The sequence below is a fragment of the Frieseomelitta varia genome, unplaced genomic scaffold (genome assembly GCF_011392965.1).
Source record: "Frieseomelitta varia isolate USP_RPSP 00005682 unplaced genomic scaffold, Fvar_1.2 scaffold_231, whole genome shotgun sequence".
Classification (NCBI taxonomy): Eukaryota; Metazoa; Arthropoda; class Insecta; order Hymenoptera; family Apidae; genus Frieseomelitta; species Frieseomelitta varia.
Window position 1 is genome coordinate 539,206 of NW_025109959.1, and position 22,060 is coordinate 561,265.

General features: G+C 28.9%; 3 protein-coding genes across 4 annotated transcripts; 2 read left to right on the top strand and 1 right to left on the bottom strand.

The window, feature by feature from the left end:
• Window positions 1–234: 234 nt before the first annotated feature.
• On the bottom strand, window positions 235–4,236 carry LOC122527793 (integrator complex subunit 7). 2 transcript variants are annotated; one of them, XM_043652299.1, is made up of 13 exons: window positions 4,041–4,236; window positions 3,631–3,950; window positions 3,327–3,551; window positions 3,008–3,257; window positions 2,865–2,938; window positions 2,601–2,746; window positions 2,164–2,509; window positions 1,837–2,096; window positions 1,568–1,768; window positions 1,399–1,492; window positions 1,225–1,328; window positions 656–1,151; window positions 235–589 (listed from the first exon to the last, which is right to left on the bottom strand). In XM_043652299.1, the coding sequence occupies exons 1-13, from the start codon at window positions 4,129–4,131 to the stop codon at window positions 311–313; spliced, it is 2,886 nt and encodes a 961-aa protein (XP_043508234.1). In that variant the 5' UTR covers window positions 4,132–4,236; the 3' UTR covers window positions 235–310. The 2 variants fall into 2 exon arrangements, with proteins under 2 accessions (XP_043508234.1, XP_043508235.1); XM_043652300.1 differs by lacking the exon at window positions 4,041–4,236 and having other exon boundaries at window positions 3,327–3,540; window positions 3,631–3,687.
• Window positions 4,237–4,552: 316 nt separating this feature from the next.
• On the top strand, window positions 4,553–6,648 carry LOC122527794 (hsp90 co-chaperone Cdc37). The gene is made up of 5 exons (XM_043652301.1): window positions 4,553–4,817; window positions 5,183–5,316; window positions 5,408–5,849; window positions 5,946–6,251; window positions 6,328–6,648. Exons 1-5 carry the CDS (start codon window positions 4,785–4,787, stop codon window positions 6,529–6,531), a joined length of 1,119 nt encoding a protein of 372 aa, XP_043508236.1. The 5' UTR covers window positions 4,553–4,784; the 3' UTR covers window positions 6,532–6,648.
• A 692-nt stretch (window positions 6,649–7,340) lies between these two features.
• LOC122527792 (chromodomain-helicase-DNA-binding protein 1) lies at window positions 7,341–20,794 on the top strand. The gene is made up of 21 exons (XM_043652298.1): window positions 7,341–8,542; window positions 10,976–11,088; window positions 12,009–12,269; window positions 13,413–13,601; window positions 13,700–13,869; window positions 13,954–14,590; window positions 14,687–14,894; window positions 14,976–15,253; window positions 15,345–16,071; window positions 16,232–16,477; window positions 16,565–16,732; window positions 16,819–16,945; window positions 17,027–17,184; window positions 17,256–17,614; window positions 17,703–17,937; window positions 18,191–18,310; window positions 18,407–18,631; window positions 18,720–19,046; window positions 19,116–19,591; window positions 19,659–19,772; window positions 19,843–20,794. The coding sequence occupies exons 1-21, from the start codon at window positions 8,537–8,539 to the stop codon at window positions 20,057–20,059; spliced, it is 5,361 nt and encodes a 1,786-aa protein (XP_043508233.1). The 5' UTR covers window positions 7,341–8,536; the 3' UTR covers window positions 20,060–20,794.
• The last annotated feature ends 1,266 nt before the right edge of the window (window positions 20,795–22,060 follow it).

Consider the following 22,060-nt stretch of genomic DNA (forward strand, 5'->3'; position numbering starts at 1 on the left):
GGGCTTTCTCACGGCGCGTCCGCTCGTACGTCGACTATCGCTACTTCTCTGTCCTTTACACTCCCCATCAAATCGTACCTTTTACAGAAGTATAATTTATTATTTAGCACAATTATTTTTTCCACAAATTATTTTTCGGTTAATTCAACACCATCTGCGTTACAAAAATAAATTAAAATTTTATAAAAATTTATAAAGGGAATAATTAAATATAAAACACTGTTGTAATTTTGGTTGAAGTAAAACAACTTTTTATTCTACAGTTCGGGCACGTACAATGTCTTGTAATAAAAGGTATATGAACACATTGTTATGGTAACTTTCTTTTAGCTGGTTCTTCGTGTACCCTGACTTGAAGCGTGGAACGTGGACCACACTTCCACACGTTGCCATCTTTGTCAAGTATACTCGCACTTGCTGTGACTTGATACTGTCCACCACTACTATTCATGTTATTGTTGACATTAGTAGTATTACTTGCACATGCTGTTGGAGCCGTACCTGGACTCCCTAATGAAAGTAGGAATTCACAAGCGAAGAAATCGCGATGTGGCATGACGGTCTGTTGTAATTCATTCGCGTTAGAATCCTACAAATAAGCATGAATTTAGTATAAAAGTATAGTATATTTACTATAACAAATATTAATTTGTACCTTCTGATCTGAATTAATCTTTGATGGAGGCGTAGTAGAAATAGAAATACAAACAGCAGCGACAGAACGATACAGAGAAGCGCGCCGACCATGTCGTAATACCCCTTCGACTTTAATCGCTAATTGACTTCCTTGAGGAACAGACACCGGTTCACCGAGAACACGAGGTTGTGGTGAAACAGATAACTTGACACTAGTTGCTTGCAAAGCTTGGAAATAATACCGGGGTATGGGTAATCTCATTTTTGTTCCAGCTAATAACATCACTTGCGAGACTAAGCAGTTTATTCTCGAATGACTGAGCGCTGCTGCTTTATTTTCGCCTATATACGTTGGCGCTAAACGACGTAACTCGGTACAACAACGAGCCAACTGACGCATTTCTACAGTATCGCCAAAATTAAAATTAATTTCGCTCTGATGATACGTTTGAATTCCTGTACCACCGCAAACACGCTCGACGCTATTTGCTAACAAACGACAGATTTCTTGTAATCTGTATACGGTAAGTCAAGAAAAACCACACTGAAGATATAAATCAGAAGTTGAATACGTATTATAAAGGATACGCTCGTATGTTTGTTAATGATCCAGGGTCAGCATCAAAAGCTGATTGATAAAGTTTCTGGTAATTCTCTGCGCAGTTTTTGAGTTCTTGAGCTGATTTTCTCAACTTTTAAATAGACATCATTGTAAATAATATATTCAAAATGAGACTGAAAATGTAAAGTAAGATAAAATACCTGATTAGTGACACGTCCATATCGTTGCAGATCATCTTTTGTAGTTAGAACTACTGTACATGTAATAGCAGGTGGTGGAGCTGTACAAAGAGATCTAACACATATTTATATTTATATGGTTTCTAAAAATAAGGAGTAACAATAATTTTGTGATGTTTATTTAAAGTACCTGCACGAATGTAAAAGCTGTACAATAGCTTGAAGAAATTCACACCGTAATTTCGAGTACTCGCTAGCAAATTGTAAACTTCGTAATGGTGTACTAGCAGCTTTTAATGAAGCGCACGCACTCGCATAACGAGCAATAGCTCCATTTAACTTCTCCACGGTATGAACTCTTGCTTTGCTCTCTATTTCTTCTGTTTTTTCCCTGTAATGATTTGAGGAACAGCGATATATTTTTATAAAATGAGTTATTGAAAACAAATAAAGACTAACACAAGAAAACTTTCAGCTTTTGTAACCAATTCTAAACCAGATAACCAAAAATGTAATTGTTCAGATGCAACTGTTTCCTTTAAACTCCTAAATATTTGAGTTGCTATCAAATGGTGGCCATATCTTGCGGCACTACGCGCAATCCGATATTTCGCCCACCCATCTACATTTTTAATAACATCTTCTATTGCTTCCAAACATTCTGAATTCCATTCATATCCTCCAGTTACCATTTGAAATAGTAACGTACATAACATTACCTTTAAAAGAATTTGTTTAAATTTATTAATGTCTTATAAAACACGCATATATTTTGTTTAACTTTACCTTCGTATGTACATGTACAGTTTGTTTAAGCTTTGTTAATATATCTGGTAAAAGTGGGAGTAATGTATTTTCTCCTAAACTTCCAATGGCACCCAATGCTTCACATAAAGCAAGTGCTTGTTTCTCACTTTGAGTACTTTCTGCGTAAGTATTAAAAAGTGTACTACCGATAGCATCGACAAATATCGGACAATGACTAGGTTGCGCTCGACATAATTTTACTGTTGATCGTAAACAAACTTTTAACTGATGTAAATACTTGTCATCCAACGCCAATACTACAATTAAAGATTCAAGACAAGATACAACATCCTGTATACCATAGGCTGGTAAATTTTCTTCATAGCTGTAAATAAAAGATTAGACTGCAGCTATACTATAAATCAATTCTTCATTCTAAAACTAATTAATCAAATTAAAAATTATTAGTTATGTACCAATAACATGCAACTCTTGCTAAAATAGTAATTGCCTTCACAGCAATGAAAGGATCAGGAGAGTAACAAGCATTTACACACAATGATAGTAGAGGATTTCCTTCTTCCCTATTTGCATCACATGTTACTGCACTCTGACTAAGTACCTGTATTAAATTAATAAAAAAAAATTTTTTATTATTCTTAATATCCAAAAGATTTTTTCACTGCAGTTTATATTATAAGACTGTTATGTTATATTTTGATACAATTATAGATAATAACCTCAATTACGTCTAACGTTCGTATAAGAAGATCTTTATTTCCAGCACCATCTTGTAAAAGTGTTGTTGTACTTTCTAAAATATGAAACTTATGAAACACCTCCTTTTATTTATCATATAAGATTATGTATTTATGATAATTACCTATTAAATTATTAAGTGCTCCCTGTGGCCATAAATGTGCTCCTCTCCTTGCTAATGAATGCAATAAGTGTAAAGCATGTCGTTTGATGGTTAATCTTGGATCATCTTGCAAATAACGTAACAAAAGTGCAACTTGTTGTGGAACATCAATTAATGTTGCAGAGGCTAATGTGCTTAAAGCACTTAATGTAACTCTAACAAATTCAACTGCTGGATAACTAGCAAGAAGTTCCATACACAATTCATTTACCTTTAACAAATTTACAATTATAAAAGTATTTAAATATTATTAAAAAACTTGAAGTTAATATTTACATACCATCGAAGCTGTAAAAGTATCATGATGCATATATTGTAAAATTGGAATGAGCTGTAATTTCATTGATGCTGGTGTTGCTTGGCCTCTAATCATGTCAGATATTTTGCTACACATGGAAACAGCAAACAATTTTGATTGTGCAGCAAACATTTGGGCAGCATATATTGCAGCTCCAACTTCAACTGAATCATGAGAGTCTAATGATCTTCTTATACTATGATGAACCTTGCAAATTAAGATTAATATTTCAATTTTAAAATTTATATGTGTCATAAGATACAAATTAAGATATAAAAGACTTTACCTGTTGTCTTTCTGGTATAATACCAGCTACACTGCCTAACGTTCGCAAAGTCAAAGCTCTAGCAACAGGATCATTAGAATGTATAACGCTATAAATACGTCTCACAAATTCGTCAACGTTTAAAATTTTATCTAAATGCTTTTCACTTTGTTGGCACACTCTAAGCACCCAAACACGTAAAAAGTTGCTGCCAGTACGAAAAACTTCTGCTAATTTCAACAGAGAAGAATTTATCAATATAGGAAAGGGATATTTCTCGAATAATCGAGGAAATCGTACTATGGCTTCACATTGTTCACCAATCTTCGTTGATCGCAAACCTAAAAAATATTTTTTATTGTATAATATGTAAGAAAGAAAAATTGATGAAAAAGATTGATGCAAGGTTAAGTTGATAACTATAAACGTACCTTTATCTAACTCTATAAGTGCAGTATTTGCATCTTGTTCTGGTTCACCAAGTCCTGTATCGTTAAATGCGTTCATTCGCATACCAATCATTATTTTTACAACATAAAATACAGTGAATAAAAATAAAATGTTATATTTTCATTGAATTTGTATACAACACTAATTCAGCATAAATGGACTACACGTGCTTATGTATATATATATATATATATATATATATATGTACGTATGTATGTATCATTTGTATATTATAAGAAATTATATTTTTAAAAAAAATTTGAAAAAATTGCAGAAAACATTTATAAAATATTTACTGACAGATGTTTTAATTAACCTACAATGTACTATTTTAACAAATTATAGTTTCCATATATAATATAGGCATGTAAAAATGTTTTTTATTATTATTAATTTATCATTATCAAGGCTTGATATTGTTAAGATTATTATTACAAGTTAATTATATTCGTTATCTTGATTCATATTTTATATAATTTATAATCCGAATAGTTGAGAATCACTGACACGATATATATCGAACGACTATCTCGTGGGAATATAGGTTCTATGTTCACACCAGTGTAGTTGACAATTAAACTTCGACAAGTAAAGGCGTCGTATTTACGCTTTTATAAAAATAAGAAAATAAAGGAAACACACTTTATATACAAGTCATATTTACAAAATATTAAGTTCCATAAGAATATAGTGTTGAATAAAAGATACATTTGGCCGGCTCAGCGATGGTGGATTACAGCAAATGGAAAGATATTGAGGTAAGAACCTTGGTTTTGGTCCAGTATGCTTATAGAATATTCCAGAGAGTAATAGTAGAAATTTCTATCCTTTATTCATATATTTTAAAAAATAGTTACAAAATTTAGAAGCACTTGTTATGATTATAATCAAAATTTTTTCATCCAGATATTTCTTCTTTTTAGTTCACAAATTCGAAAAAAAGGTTTACAGCATAAACTTTGTTGTACTAAATCAAATATTCTAATTTTTTCATGCATAATATTTAGTTCTTTTCTTCTGTTTCTATCAAACATTTGGGAATTGATATATCTATAATAATTTATGAAATATATTATGCATGTAAATAATATGTATGTATGATGCTAAAATTTATATTTATTAGATTTCAGACGATGAAGATGATACTCATCCGAATATTGATACACCATCATTATTTAGATGGCGTCATCAAGCAAGACTGGAAAGAATGGAAGAAAGGAGACGTGAGCAAGAGGAACATGAAAGAAAAAAAACAGAGTACGTTAATTTTTAAACATGAAGTTATGTAAATTACTTGATCATAATAATATTTTACCATTATTAATTAAAAAATTTATATTATTTACAGAACTCGACAAAAGTTGAAAGAAACAGAAGAAAAAATTAAAAAGTTAGAAAGTGAACAAAAAGGAGCAGATTTAACTGAGTTAAAAAATATTTTGCAAGATCTTGAAAAACAAGAGATGAAGATTAAAGAAGCAGAAGAGGAGATGAAAAAAAAAGAGAAGTTAACACCTTGGAATGTTGATACTATTGGTCAGGATGGATTTACAAAAACAGTGATTAATAAGAGACTACCATGCAAGGGAGATGACAATGGTTTGTCAGATGAAGAAAAAGAAAAGAAAATGAAAGAATTTGTAAAAGAAAATGAAAAGAAGTTGAAAGAATTTGGTATGCTGGGAAGGTATGAAGATAGTAAGAAATTTTTACAAGATAATCCTCATTTAGTGTGTGAAAATACAGCAAATTACTTGGTTATTTGGTGTATTAATCTAGAAATAGAAGAAGTAAGTATATAGGTATTTAAATATTTATAATATTTATAATAGATATACAATTTGTAATTGGTCCAGTCTATTTTATTAATGTATCAATAATTTCAGAAACATGATTTAATGGAACATGTTGCTCATCAATGTATATGCATGCAATGTATTTTGGAATTATCAAAACAATTAGATGTTGATCCAAGAGCATGTGTAGGTTCCTTTTTCAGTCGTATTCAGAATGCTGAATTAGAACATAGAAATTCTTTCGAAGATGAATTAAAAGCATTTAAAGAAAGAATACGTAAGAGAGCTGCTGAAAAAGTAGCAGATGCTCTTAAAGAAGCTGAAGAAGAGGAGAAAAAAGCACGTCGAGGTCCAGGTGGCCTTGATCCTGTTGAAGTATTTGAAAGTCTACCAGAGGTAGAAATAAATTTACTATAAGTATTTCTACTTATTGTTTTGATATCACATATAATTATTCTAATATTATTTTTAGCCTTTACAAAAATGCTTTGAAAGCCAGGATCATGCTTTATTGCAAAAAACGTTAGCAGAGATGCCACAAAAAGAAGCTTTTTATCACATGAAACGATGTGTTGACAGTGGTCTTTGGATACCGGATTCAAAATCTAAGGAATTAATAGACGGAGGAGTTCCTGTGGACGATACAAAAGAAACCTCGGCGGTCAATCCTGAATAACGCGTGTTTGTAAATTACATGTGTTGATTTTCATGTCTCATTTATGCAAGTATATATATTCTTCAATACTATAAATATGTTACAATAAAATATTGTCATTCGACAATGAACACAAAATTTTTACCTTTGTTGATTTTTTCTTATAGATAATATTATACTATCGTTATGCTTTAAATTACTTTAAGACTGAATTGTCGTATAATTTCGCATTACTATAAGAAATGTGAATGATACACATTGTTAATTAAACAAACAATTATCTAGTAAAATGTGATAATATATTTTATCCCAATATATTATATTGAATAATTAAAAATTACTTCTAATATGAGTTTATTGGTATTAACATTTATATGTGCTAAGTAACACATGTAGAATGCATATATGTGTATATAAATATAATTTGCTGCATTTGCGGTACGTAAATACTTTTTATCTTCAAATTGTGTGTAAGTTATATGTATATTTAAAACTGTAAACAACCTTAAAGTTGTAATGTAAATAAAGAAAATATATTTAATTCTCTCTTTTATGGATTTCTTAAATAAAGTACACTAAACAAAGTTTCTTTTAGTTCGTGTCATAGTTTTAATTTTATTTTTACAATTTTAAAAACCAAGTCAAACAAGTATTAATATTTCAAATTTAAATATTTATTATATATATATTTTTATTAATTTTTAGTATATTGTTGATTTATAATAATTTATAGAATTGTTTTGCGCGCCTTTCATCAAACGAGATATCGATATGTGAAATCAAGTGATATGGCGATTCGACCACAAATCGCAAATAATCGTATATCGAACCCGTTAGCCTTTCTTCCTTTTCCGGTATGATGTGCCACGGTTGCTTGGGTAATATTTTTCGTCTTTCATTCTCGTCATGATACGTTAGTTTCACCGCCTGCGAAAGCACAAGCTGGTTTTCATTGGACCGGGTAAAACTACTTGTTTTATTAGAAATAATTTTTTTCCTATTGTACCTAATATTTTTACTGTTTCAATTCAATCAAATTTGCCTTCTATCTCTACCCAATCTGATGTAAAACGACAGCTTTTACGTATTACGTTGCTTTATAAAACCGCTTATTCACTTTGCATGTTGACACCATTGACATTCGTGTAATATTCATCTTATTATATATAATTTTATAATTATGTCTGTTTTAAGATTAAGTCTCTGAGCTCACAAATAATATTGTATATTTATGATTCGTATGCATATCTCCATATTAGTCGAATTTTTCTGAGGTATCTGTCACAAATTTTGGTGTTGATCAAGTCAAATTTAGCTATTACAACTGAAATAATTATATTTTTTCCTACATTTTAATACATTTTAACGTATAATTTCTGTAAAATGAGAAAAAAATATAATATCGAATTGAACGTATATACGGATTTCATAGCATAGAGTACTCGATCACCGCAATTGCGTATATACACAGCAATCGAAAAACTCGCCAGGCATTCTGGGTAAAATTTCCGTGAGTAATCAAAATGGCTGTCATACAACGATTTCCGTTTTGCGACTACGTTTTAATGTAATTCATTAAATGATATTTGTTTTGAAAAGTTATTGGGAGTAAAATTGTAGAATATAAATATTTCTTTTATCAGGAAACAGGTTTTCCAGAATTTGATATTAAATTGGTAAAAGATGTAATTTTTGTTACATTTGTAGGGCGTTCATTTTACTAAAGGGTGTAGATGAAAGAAAGAGTGGGGGAGAGCGCGCGCGCATTGCACTATGGGTTAGTGACGGGACGACAGTCGGGGAGAGGAAGAACAAGTTGAGTTCATAAAATGGCGGCCAAGCTCGGGCCTGTGACCATATAGTACGTGAGAATTCGATAATTTTGTATGATGTAGCGACTTTACACATCAATAGTCGTTTAATATTGTGGATACGTATATACACAGCAGTTTAATTATTAAATTAACGTGATTTTGTGTGTGGTACGTGTAATATTGAGATATCGGTACGACGCGCAGACGGAACGATGCAGGTGAGTGGTCGAGTTCGAAAATTGTTTAAGTTACAGCTTTTCTTCAACTTTTTTTTAGCAATAATTGTTTGTTTCCGTTGCTGATACGAGCATCAATGTTGTTTTAAAGAATAATTTGCGTGATATAGCCACAGTGTTGTTTGGAATAGGAAAAAATCGCGTTGTCATATGCGTTTCATTAAACTACAAGGAGAAAAATCCTCGTAAAAATAAAAAAAGTCATTGGAATTTTGTTTAAAAGGTTTCTACGTATAGGGCGGGGTCTTACTGACCTTATGAGCTCAGGGACTTGTCTTCAGTAAATCACAATTTTCTGCAATTTTACATAGTTTTCAGCCTCTTAATAACCTATAAGTTTGTTTACATCCATTCATTTTGACATTTATCACTTAAAATATCATTGTTCCACACTATTTTTCATAAAAAATGATTCCTTGCAATCTCCTTTATCTTGGGCCTATGCTTATTCAAAAATTTTAAATAGACCCATTTTTGTAAATTAAGCTCAAAGATTGATACACATTCTCTGCATTATAGTTGAGACTGTGTAGCACAATCACCTGCAAAAGTTGTAGCAATTATATGCTTTTCATGTGGAAAATATTTCATATATTCTGGGTTTTTCCTTGAAAAGAAACCAGAAAGATTTCTCTCTATTTCAAGAATTTTTTATATATTATGAATCTTCATTTATCATATGTTTTTTATAAAACTTGAATTTGTATAAACTGAATTACATCATACATTTATTTTACATTTACATAATAATACCAAGATGCACTTGTAACTTTGAATGTCATTTTTACTAGAATTTTACACAAATAAGGTATAAAATTAACAAGTACAATGATTCGTATAAATGGAGTTTTTTCATTTGTTCCCTATTAGATATATTTTTTGTTGTTACATAATATTTAATACATTACAACGAATAGTACATTTTTACCAAGATATATGAAACAGAACTTGATATTGAGACTTTTAAGAATAAGAATTGATTATGTAAATATCATAAATAAGTTGATATCCCTTTATGTTATTTACATATTAGAAAACAAAATATGGAACTTCATATCATCATGTGAAAATTTATTATTCCTCAAATTGTAAAGATATTATTGTACATGTTATGTACCAAAACATATCTTTATTACATATAAGAGTTAGTCATTGATATTTATATCATCATTAATAAAGAAAGTATTGTATAAGATTTAGGATAACTGTGTTTAATTTTCATACTGTTATATATCAGTAATACTTATTAAAGTTTAAAATACTTTCTACTGTTATGAAAAAAAGTAGAGATTTAAGATTTGTTGAAGAAACAAAACAATTGAAGAAATAATTCTTCATCTAAAGATTCTGTTTATGTTATATGAAGTACATGGTACTGTTATAATTTCATATATAAATTGTTTGTGTAAAGTGTGATTTATTTTCAATTTATAATTTATTTTCAAACAGTATTGTGCTTCATACTTAAGTTATATTTATACTTAAGTTATATGTTATCAGCAATATAAATTTGGAAATATTTATCTTTTTTTGTGAGTTTCCTACAAGTATTTAAGTATATGGATTCTGATATTAAAATTACTGATAACTACTCCAGAATTATTGTGAATAAGTATTCTCCTTAATTCTTATGCTATTTAAGAAACAAATGTAAATCTTTAAGTTCAGTCATGTGTTGTACATAATGTACTTGCTGAATTGTTTAATAAATATGAATAGTACTTAAAATGGTGAATTATGTTATTCTGAAATACCCATTATACCTTATAGTGGTTATTTGCAGGAAACTATTTTATATATAAGAAAATCTACAGTACTTTTGTGGCAGTTAGGATAGTTACATGCAACACACAGACAATATTAAAAGACTAATTTATCTATTCAAAGAATTTTAATCAATTTCCGATTTTTACAAAGAATATTATTCTGAAAAAAGAGAATTTTCAATATGTGTATGTAACTATTTTCCTTCTTAAAATAAATATATATACTTAAATATATATTTCCTTGATATAATTGAATGTAGTTCAAGGATATAAAATCAAATGTACTGAAGTTTTACTACTTTATTGAAGTCTCTAAAAGCCTGGAAATCAAGAAATTCTTAACTACAAAATGGTGGTCAAGAATTATAAAATGGAGGAGATATCTTCTTGATAGATGGCACTGTTAATTTATGTGCAAGCTATGTTCTAAATATTAAATATGTAAAATTATGGAAAGTACATTGTACTAATATTTTAAAAATAGTTAGAATAGATTTAAAGAACTGCCCAATTAAAAAAACATAAATAATGTAATTAAGAAATATATTTTTTATTAATAGTGATGAATAAAAACTATTCCAAACAACACACTGTGACTTATGTATTTTTTAAAATAGAACAATGCTAGACTTGTCTGATTAAATTACAGAAAACATTAGAATCCGAGTCCGGTAAAGAATCTGGATCTGATTCTGAAAATGAAAGTAAAAGTGATAGCTCTTCTTCTGGAAGTAATACAGGATCTGGTTCTGGCTCAGAAAGGTGGGTATTGAAACTATTATTATCTAATCCCTTTCTTTCAGAAAGTCCAAGACATGATAAGTTAATAATAATATTAATATCTTTATTTTTTTAACAATTTTATATTCAAACATGCTGTGTTACCCAATTGTTACCAATATAGATAATATATAGTAAGATAATAATAATAATAATAATCAAAGTTTCATCATTAATGATATTTCTTTATATAATGTATTTGACTTTCTGACACATAAGGGATTATTTTACATTAATCATTTAATTATGTGTATTGCTATAGCTTTATATAGCATTAACATTGCTTTGATAATCATGCTAATTTAATGTATCCCTTGAATTTTATATAAGCACAATTTTCAAGTTTCTGTTACTCATGCAATAGTACCTGTTTTTTTGTATATTAAAACAATCTAAACACTAGGTGAGCTAGTATCCTACTGCTTCTATTCATTTTACTTTTTATGATAATTTATCCTAATACATTATGCATAGTGTATGTTAATGTAGATTGTACAGAAACATAAAGGAAAGAAATATTTTCAGAAATATGTTGATATATCAATACTTAAAAACAAAAATAGTAAAATGAAAATTTAATATTAGGATTTTTGAAGTTATTTTAAAATATTAAAAGATTTGTAATTGATACATATTGCAATTAATTAATATATATGAATAAATTAATATTTACTCTATTAAATAATGCTTTTGTACTTATTTATATTTTTTAGCCCAAAAAGTTATAAAATTATATTTCAATAATTGAGAGTCCAATAAAAATGACAATTGTCATTTTAAGTTAACAATCAATATTTTGTATCAGAAAAATTTAATATTTCTGTATTTTATCAAATATATTTTAAATTGCAATAATGTAATTTATGGTAGTAAAATATAACATTACCTGACTGCAAATGCAGTGACTCTAGCTCCTCAAGTGGTTCCGGGTCTGGATCAGGTTCTGATTCTGATAAATCAGACAAGTGGGATGCACCTGCACAAAGTTCAAATCACAGCACAGAAACAAAAGTTAAGCTTAAAAATGAGTCTAGTCGCGAGTGGGATGAGAATCCTGACATTTATGGAATCAGAAGATCTGGCCGTTCTAGGAAAGAGCCAGAAAGGCTTGCTACCCAACGTGAAAGCGATAGCGATAGTCGCAAGAAATTTAAGAAAAGGGGGTAAGTAATATGAAGAAACTTAAGTAATTATCAGAAATTGAAATTATAAATTCTGTAATCCTTTCAATTATTTCTTATGAATTGAATAAATCTTGACAATAAATAAATGCATTTTTGCTGTTAGTAATGATAATTTAGGACTTACATTTTAAAAATAATAATTTATAAATTTATGACGTATCTATTTGAGTAAATATAAAAAAGAATGAAACTTTTTTATTTTTTAAATGTTAAATATATTTCAATGATGATAATATAGAATAATAATAATAATAATAAAAGTAATAATAATAGTAAAAATATTACAAGTTTTAATTACTATATAATTTACAAGTAGCTATTGTTTAGTAGGTTTGTATTTTGAAATTTCAGCAGCAATAATAATTCTTCAAAGCTTTTATGTTAGTTATGTATGCACTTTTCTACATTGTATATATTGTATATCAATGTGCTTTTGTATTTTTTATTTTTGACGTTTATATTTGTGTTTATTAAGCTTAATGCTTCAAGCAAATTTTTACATTATAGCACTGTTTGTTTGGTTTATTTTCAGTTTTGTTTGGTTGAATAAACTATTGCATTGTATTAAATAATTTTAATATTTATGATAATTTTAATTTGTATTATGCACCTACTCATATGCATTTATGTAATTCATTAAAACATTTACACAAAAAGAAAATCATGTAATAAATATAGAATTTTTGAATTTGTGTTAGATTACCTGCATGTATAAAATGTTACCAATAATGTAATTACTACACTATAAAATAATATGATTAGAAACTTTATTTTTTTTTTAGTAAAAGTAAGTAAAAATTATTACAAAAGAAAATATTTTTTTCTTTATTATTATGCTATAGTTTTAATAAATTACATTTCAGTAAATTGCCATGTATCAGTATTAATTATTCATATTAATAATTTATTAAAGAAAATTTTTATTGAGCATGTAATCTGTATCATTTGATCTATATTATTATTAAAACCCAAAGACAAATTTTATATGTACATTTTAAATATATCATTAAAATAATAAATTTGTATCATACATATAAAAATAGTTCATATACACACATATATATTAGTTTATTATTATAATATTACTTTTTATATTTATAAATGCATATGCTTTCTTTACAGTTCACATAATTCATGGAATTCGGATAGTTCAGATTCAGAATCTGATGATGTTGAAAGTAGAAGACCCCCACCTAGTAAATCGTTAAACAGACGCGCTGCACAAAAAGCCAAAGAAAAGTCAAGGGCACGAAAGAAACGAATTTCGGAATCATCCGAAAATTCTTCTTTTGATAGTGATGATAACAGACGGTATTTTATTTCTTTTTATAAATAAAGTTTTAATTTATAAATAAAATTATATAAATGGAACATCAATATCAATAAATTAATATTAATTTAAATGTTAGGCAAGTTACAAGAAGAACTGGAACTGCTATTAGTTATAAAGAAGAAAGTGAAGAAAGAACTGACAGTGAAGATCTTGTAGAGGTTGAAGAAGGTAGCACTGCAAATACAGAACCAGATAATGCAGAAACTATTGAACGAATTTTAGGACAAAGAATTGGTAAAAAAGGAGGTTGGTTTTTGAAATAATTACAAGTTTTTTTTATTATATCCTATTATTTTTATAGATAGTTTTTTATAGCGTATCTTCTTTCAGTCGTAGGAAATGTTACAACAATTTATGCTGTAGAAGAAAATGGTGATCCAAATCCAGAAGACTTATCCAATGAAGAAACTGAACTGCAGTATTTAATAAAATGGAAAGGCTGGTCTCATATACACAACACGTGGGAATCAGAAGAATCATTAAAAGCACAAAAAGTAAAAGGATTAAAAAAATTAGATAATTTTGTTAAACGGGAGCGGGAAATTAAACAATGGAGGGATTATGCCGGTCCCGAAGACATAGATTATTTTGAATGTCAATTGGAACTTCAACAAGATCTTCTAAAAAGTTACAATAATGTTGAAAGAATTATTGCTGAATATAATAAGCCTGATTCAGATCATCCGGATTATTATTGTAAATGGGAAAGTTTACCTTATGCTGAAGCTACATGGGAAGATGGAGTATTAATTATTAAAAAGTGGCCAGAGAAAATTAAAGAATTTCGTGAAAGAGAAGAGTCAAAGAGAACACCAAGTAAACATTGTAAAGTTCTTAAATCTCGACCTAAATTCCATCAATTAAAAGGACAACCAGACTATATGGGAAAAGGGCGAGATTTAACTCTCAGAGACTATCAAATGGATGGATTGAATTGGATGATCCATTCTTGGTGCAAAGAAAATAGGTGGATTATTTTTTTTCGCTATACTGAAATTTTATAATATATTAACGAATTTCTTAATATACGTTTTATATCATGTTGAATTTTATTTGTTTTCAGTGTTATTTTAGCAGACGAAATGGGTCTTGGTAAAACCATACAAACAATATGCTTCCTTTATTATTTATTCCATACACACCAGCTTTATGGGCCATTTTTATTAGTAGTCCCTCTTTCGACAATGACTTCCTGGCAAAGAGAAATGTCACAATGGGCACCAGATATGAATTTTGTTACATATTTGGGTGATGTAACATCTCGTAATGTTGTATGTATTATTTATTCGAGTTTTTTTTTTAAGTATTTACAAAAATTTACGAATTAAATATATTTATATTATTTATTTTAGATTAGAGAGTATGAATGGTGTTATAGTTCAAAAAGATTAAAATTTAATGCAATACTCACGACATATGAGATAGTACTTAAGGATAAAGCATTTCTGGGTGCCTTAAATTGGGCCGTATTGTTAGTAGACGAAGCACATCGATTAAAAAACGATGATTCTCTCTTATATAAAGCCCTTGCTGAATTTCATACAAATCATCGTCTCTTAATAACTGGTACTCCATTACAGAACAGTTTGAAAGAACTATGGGCCTTACTACATTTCATAATGCCTACCAAGTTAGTTGTTTTTTATAAAATGTTTATTATTATTGCAGATTTTTTCGTTACTTGTAATAAAATTCTATAATATTTTTTTTCATATATATAGATTCAGTTCATGGGAAGAATTTGAAAAAGAGCATGACAATGCTGCTCAGAAAGGATATTCCAAATTACATAAACAATTAGAACCATTTATTTTACGACGTGTTAAAAAAGATGTAGAAAAATCTCTACCTGCTAAAGTTGAGCAAATACTACGAGTGGAAATGACATCTTTACAAAAACAATATTACAAATGGATATTAACTAAAAATTATAATGCATTGCGGAAAGGTGTTAAAGGTTCTACCATGACGTTTCTAAATATCGTCATTGAATTGAAGAAATGTTGTAATCATGCTTTTCTTACAAAACCTACTGAAAGTGAAAGGAAGGACAATAATGAAGATTACTTACAACAATTGATTAGAGGTTCTGGCAAATTAGTTCTTCTTGATAAATTATTGGTGAGATTACGAGAAACTGGTCATAGAGTATTAATATTTAGTCAAATGGTCAGGATGTTAGATATTCTTGGGGAATATCTGCAAAAGAAACATTTTCCATTCCAAAGATTAGATGGAAGTATAAAAGGAGAACTACGAAAACAAGCTCTAGATCATTTTAATGCAGAAGGATCACAAGATTTTTGCTTTTTATTATCAACAAGAGCAGGTGGTCTTGGTATTAATCTTGCTACTGCTGATACCGTTATTATTTTTGATTCAGATTGGAATCCGCAAAATGATTTACAAGCACAAGCTAGAGCACATCGTATTGGTCAAAAAAATCAGGTATTTTAATATTTCTTACCAACATTATAGTTATTTCAGATATTTTAATATTAATAATCATTTTAATATTTCTTATCAATATTATAGTTATTTGAAATATTTAAGTATTATTTAATTATTTAAATATTAAACATTAATAAGCATCTTCTATTTTATGTAGGTAAATATTTATCGCTTAGTGACAAAAAATTCTGTAGAAGAAGAGATAGTAGAAAGAGCAAAGCAAAAAATGGTTCTGGATCATCTTGTAATTCAACGGATGGATACAACTGGTCGAACAGTATTAGATAAAAAAAATGCAGGGACCAATAATAATCCATTTAACAAAGAAGATTTAAATGCTATTTTAAAGTTTGGAGCTGAAGATTTATTTAAAGATGAAGAAGATGGAGATGAAGAACCTACTGTAATTATTTAGAAGAATTTAAACTATCCTAATTTAAAATCATATATAGATTAAATAAATAAATATTTATTATTTTTTTATGATTAGTGCGACATTGACGAAATTTTGAGGAGGGCGGAAACGAGGGATGAAGGACCTTCAACAGTAGGAGATGAATTGTTATCTGCATTCAAAGTTGCTAGTTTTGCTGCATTTGAAGAAGAATCCGAACCAGTTAATCAACCCAATGATAATGATGATGAAAGTAAAGATTGGGTAAATATTTTTAGTACTAAATATATTTTATAATATTTCTATATGTATATAAAAAACTAAGATATTTTTATTCGGATTGATTTTAGGCTGAAATTATTCCAGAAAATTTTAGGAAAAAAGTGGAAGAAGAAGAAAAATCAAAAGAAATGGAAGATTTATATTTACCTCCAAGAAGTCGGAAAACGTTGCAACAAATTAATCAAAGTGGTGAAGGTATGTTACGTATTAAAATAATATAATAATTTATTTGTTATAATATATGATATGTCATTGAATGTTTATTTCATTATTAAGCAAGAGGACGAAAGAGAAAGAAGTTATCTGCCGATGATAGTGATGAAGGTGAGGATTCTGGAAGTGAGGCTGAAGGTAGTGACGATGAACGTCCTAAAAAAAGAGGTAGACCAAGAGTTACACCACGAGAAAATATTAAAAGTTTTACTGATGCAGAGGTATGTGGTTAAGTTTATGCTTTATAATAATTTATGTGTATTCAAATAAATTCGAATCCTCTATTACACAGATACGGAGATTTGTTAAAAGTTATAAGAAATTCCCTGCACCGTTGAAACGATTAGATGATATTGCGGCGGACGCAGAATTACAAGAAAAGCCAATGTCAGAATTACGTTTCTTAGGAGATCAATTAAAATCTAGATGCGAAGCTTGTTTATCTGAATTTGAAAGTACCGCAAAAGAAAATAAAGGTGAAGAGGAAGGTAAAGGTCCTGGTCGTAAAAGAGGTAGAGGTCCTACATTTAAAATTGGCGGTGTTATGGTCAATGCAAAATCATTCTCAGCTGCAGTAAAGGAATTAGAACCTTTAGAACAGGCTTTACCTTCTGATTTCGAACAGCGGTCTAATTGGCATATTGACATCAAGTAAATATTCATTTCATCACATTTTTAGATTTAAAAATATATTTAGATGCATAAATACATATTTGGTTTATTTTAATTACTGTTACAGATTGAAACCGGCAAATTTCGATTGTGATTGGAGTTCTGAAGATGATTCTAGACTTTTAAGAGGTATATATCAACACGGCATGGGTTCGTGGGAAGTCATAAAAATGGATAATAATTTAAAATTGGGCGATAAACTTCTTCCAAATGGTAGTAAGCTTCAATTTAAAAAAATAAACACCCGAGCCGAATATCTACTAAAAGTGCTCAAGAAACAAATCGATTCGAAATTAGGAGTGGTAAGAAGACATTAGTTTTATAGTATTCCTATGAAAACTCCTCTTTTATCCTTTTATTCTATTCCGACAGGATTATATCCTTATCCCACAATCCGAATATCAATTTAAGGTAATTTCTAAATTTTCTTAGTTTTCATCTTTATTCGATATACATTTATAATTTGAAATTATTTATTTCATATTTTTGAGATTTATAATTTATAGATTATTCACTTCATATTTATATTTTAATACATCTAAATCTTGATTTTAGATTAAGGCAAGGAAACCGAGGAAACCAAAAGAGACAAAAACTGCAATTACAAAAGAAATTATAGAAGAAAATGATAGTTCAGCTGAAGAGAGCAATAAATCTAAATCCAAAATTGAAAAGGTAAATTTATATGAGTATTTGTATTATTTGTTTACATTTAACATTAAGAAATACTCTATGTGTAAACATTTTCATGTTATATTATTTTAATTATAGCCATCGATGAAAAAAGAAGAAGAAGTTGTTATAAAAAAAGAAATTAAAGAAGAAATTGAAGAGATAGTTGAAGAGAAGAAAAAAGAGAAGAAAACTAAAAAAGAAAAAAAAGAAAAAAAAGTTAAGAAAACAAAACAAGCAGCAGGTCCGATGCATTTCACTGCTAACAACGAACCAAGAGCTCTTGATGTTCTTGGTGATTTAGATCCTTCTATATTTAACGAGGTTACTATTAATTATATTAATGTTGTATCTATTTAAATGTTGTATATTGTATGCAATTGTATGTAATTGTATATTGTATATTGTACAGTGTAAAGAAAAAATGAGACCAGTGAAGAAGGCGCTTAAAGCTTTGGATAGACCAGATCAATCTTTAAGCGAAACGGAACAAGTCGCTCACACGAGGCAATGTCTTGTACAAATTGGAAATCAAATTAACACTTGTTTAGAAGAATATAGAGATCCTGAACAAATAAAAGAATGGAGAAGTAATTTATGGTACTTCGTATCGAAATTTACGGAATTTGATGCCAAGAAACTTTATAAATTGTATAAACATGCGACAAAAAAAGGCGGTGAAAGTAATACAAGTGCAACGTCGAGCCCAGAAAAGAAAGAAGAATCAAATAATATAAAGGTATAATGATCAATTTTTTCTTTATTTATTACAGTGTAAGAAGCATTATTAATGTAATTTATTTTATAGAAGCACGAAAAACATATCGATAAACAAGTAGAAAATATTAAAGATAGTAGATTACAAAAACGAAAGATTGAAGATATAGAAGAAAATTCAAATAGCAGCAGTACACCGAATAAGAAACATCTTTCAATTATATCTGCTGTAAACAGTATCAGCAATACTTCTGCTGTTACTATTGGTGCTACCACTATCACACCCATTACATCGACTCCAAATTCCACTTCAAGTACCACTAATAGTGTGGATACTCCGCGACACAAAGAAAAGGAATCAAAACATAAAGACATGAAAAGAGAGAGAGAACGTGATAGAGATAGAGATAGAACTCATAGTGATAGAGGTATGGACAGAATGAGTGGAAGTAAAGATGAACGAATTAGGAGAGATAGTGGCGGTTATAGTATAAGTGGACATTACAGTGGAAGTAGAGAAGACGACCATTGGTTATCCCGTGATGGAAGAGATATGCGAGATGGAAGGTACAATCAAAACAATAGAATTTTTTTTTTTATAATACAGTATTTAATATAAATTATTAATATATAGGTTTGGAGATCACAAACGTGATCGTTTCGATCCTTATGGCCGAATGTCTAGTGCATATCATCGTGACAGAGATCGCGATCGTGATCGCAGTATGCATATGAATGATAAACGAAGGTAAGTTATAAATAATAAAATTATAATCATAAAAACCATAATTATTTTAAATTGTAAAATTTATTTTCAGTGATTATTATAGATATTCATCAGGACCACCCAGTTATGGATATGGTCCAGGAGGATATGGAGGTGGAGGTGGTGGTGGTTATCCATCTGATATTCCTCCAAGCCATTTTAGAAGTCGAGGTTATCCAGGAGATAATTATCCTAACGATTGGCGACCAACTAAGGATTATAGACGAGATTATGATAGAAGACCACCTCCGCCAAATGCTAACTCCTAGTGCTCCTTCCTTGTTACCGTTCTCGAATGTGTCGTTGAACGGTTATAATGGAGCCTTATATTGTTTTACCTGACTGATCATTTTCAATGCTCCTTTAAATGTGGCTATACGCAAATTCCTTACATAATTTCGTGACTTGTAATCTATGTATAAAATTTATTCTAATGTTTACTTAATATGCAAAGGATTACCGTGATTAAATGGTCTTTTAAGACTTTTAAAGAGAGGTTGTGCAAGAATAATTTTATATACGTCAAGTTTCTTGAAAACATAATGATGCTGAATTCTTAAGTTTCTATTCACTAATGTTACATGAAAGAAATTATTTGTTTATGTATTTGAATCCGTTTTATTACAGTGCAATTATGATAAGATTTGATAATGAACTAAAATCAAGTTAATGTGTTGTAGTACATATTATTATATATAACGTTAAAATTCGTAATTTAAAATGTATGCCTTCCTAAATCGCATGTAACATATTTTGCATTTTCAATACTGATCATGTATGTTCAATGGATGTTCAGCTTATATACAGTTATTCGTCATTTTAAACCATACTATGTTTGAACATGTTTCCAAATTTTCATGATTGAGTTATAGTTTAATAATTAACCTTTCATTAATTGATATTTTATTGCACTGCAATAGATATTAAAGTACTATTGGGAGCTAAAAAGAAATTTTGCGATAGAAATTCGAATCTGATTGTATTTCTCTGACAAACTTAATACAAACTTAACCCGGGATTACCCACCTGGGGGTCTACCCCACGTGGGTAATCCCGGGTTAAATAGAAGGACGTATTCTAAATATCACGTACAATAGCATAGCGTATCGCTGAGTGGTTGGAGCCCCCAATAGTACTGATATTTTATTTCATACAATGATACTTGTAAAATTGTACAAATTAGTCAACATTATATAAATTTTCTATTGACTGAAAATTCAAAAACATTTTACATCAAAAGAAATATGTAGAATAACACTTTTTTGTGATATGCAGTGTATATAAGCTACACTGACATAATGCGCATGTATTTATTGTAAAATTAGGAACAAAACTGCAAATATGATATTTATCAACAGATGATTACATTCTCAAAAGAGAAAAAAAATATATTAACTTTCTCCTCTTTTATAGACTTTATACTTTCACAATTGAAAAGGTAGATAAGAATTGTCTATTTTTGCGTTCATTCTTTTAAAGTACCATAGTTTTGTATCCTATCAATAACAATGTGAAATATTGTAAATAAGATAATAGTTAAGCATAAGATAATAGTTATATTCGATGTATATTTAACTCCGAAGTTAATGAAATAGTATTCTGCTTTCGTGTAGAAAAAATAAACCAGAGACTAGCTCCCTCGACTTTGCTTCAGTCAAGAGTGATTGAATATAACTATAACATTGTAATTAAAAAGAAAGAAAATGAATTTTTAATTTAATGATTAGGGATTAATGAAAAGGGTATTAATATATTTCTCGATTAAATCTTAAATTGTGGTAAGAAAATGTGAAATACTAATTGCGAAATCTTTATATTTCATCACTTTTTCCATTAAAATACTACGAGAGATAGTAATTGCGTTCTATTTCCGTAAGAATATAAATATTTGCGAATTTTATATTCATAAAAATGAAAATCATAAGTTTTTTGTATGTACGCATTAATTTTTTTCAACCTAAAATCACATAAACGCTATATATTTTTTTAAATAGCGTAATTTTCTTTTTTCTATCATTGAAATTACATGAATAACATGCCTTTATTAAGCTATAAAGTAAAAAAAAAATAACTTTGTAAATTATTTTATTCATGTAAGATGAATTTCTTAACACTAAAGGTTTATAATTTTAGGGTGCATTTTTGTAAATAATAGTATATACATGTGATGATATCTAGCCAGATCAAAGTGGAATTGTACACACGTTAACGATGCTCCGTGTCCTTACGTATGCATACATAAGACAAAGTACATTGAAACTAAATCACAA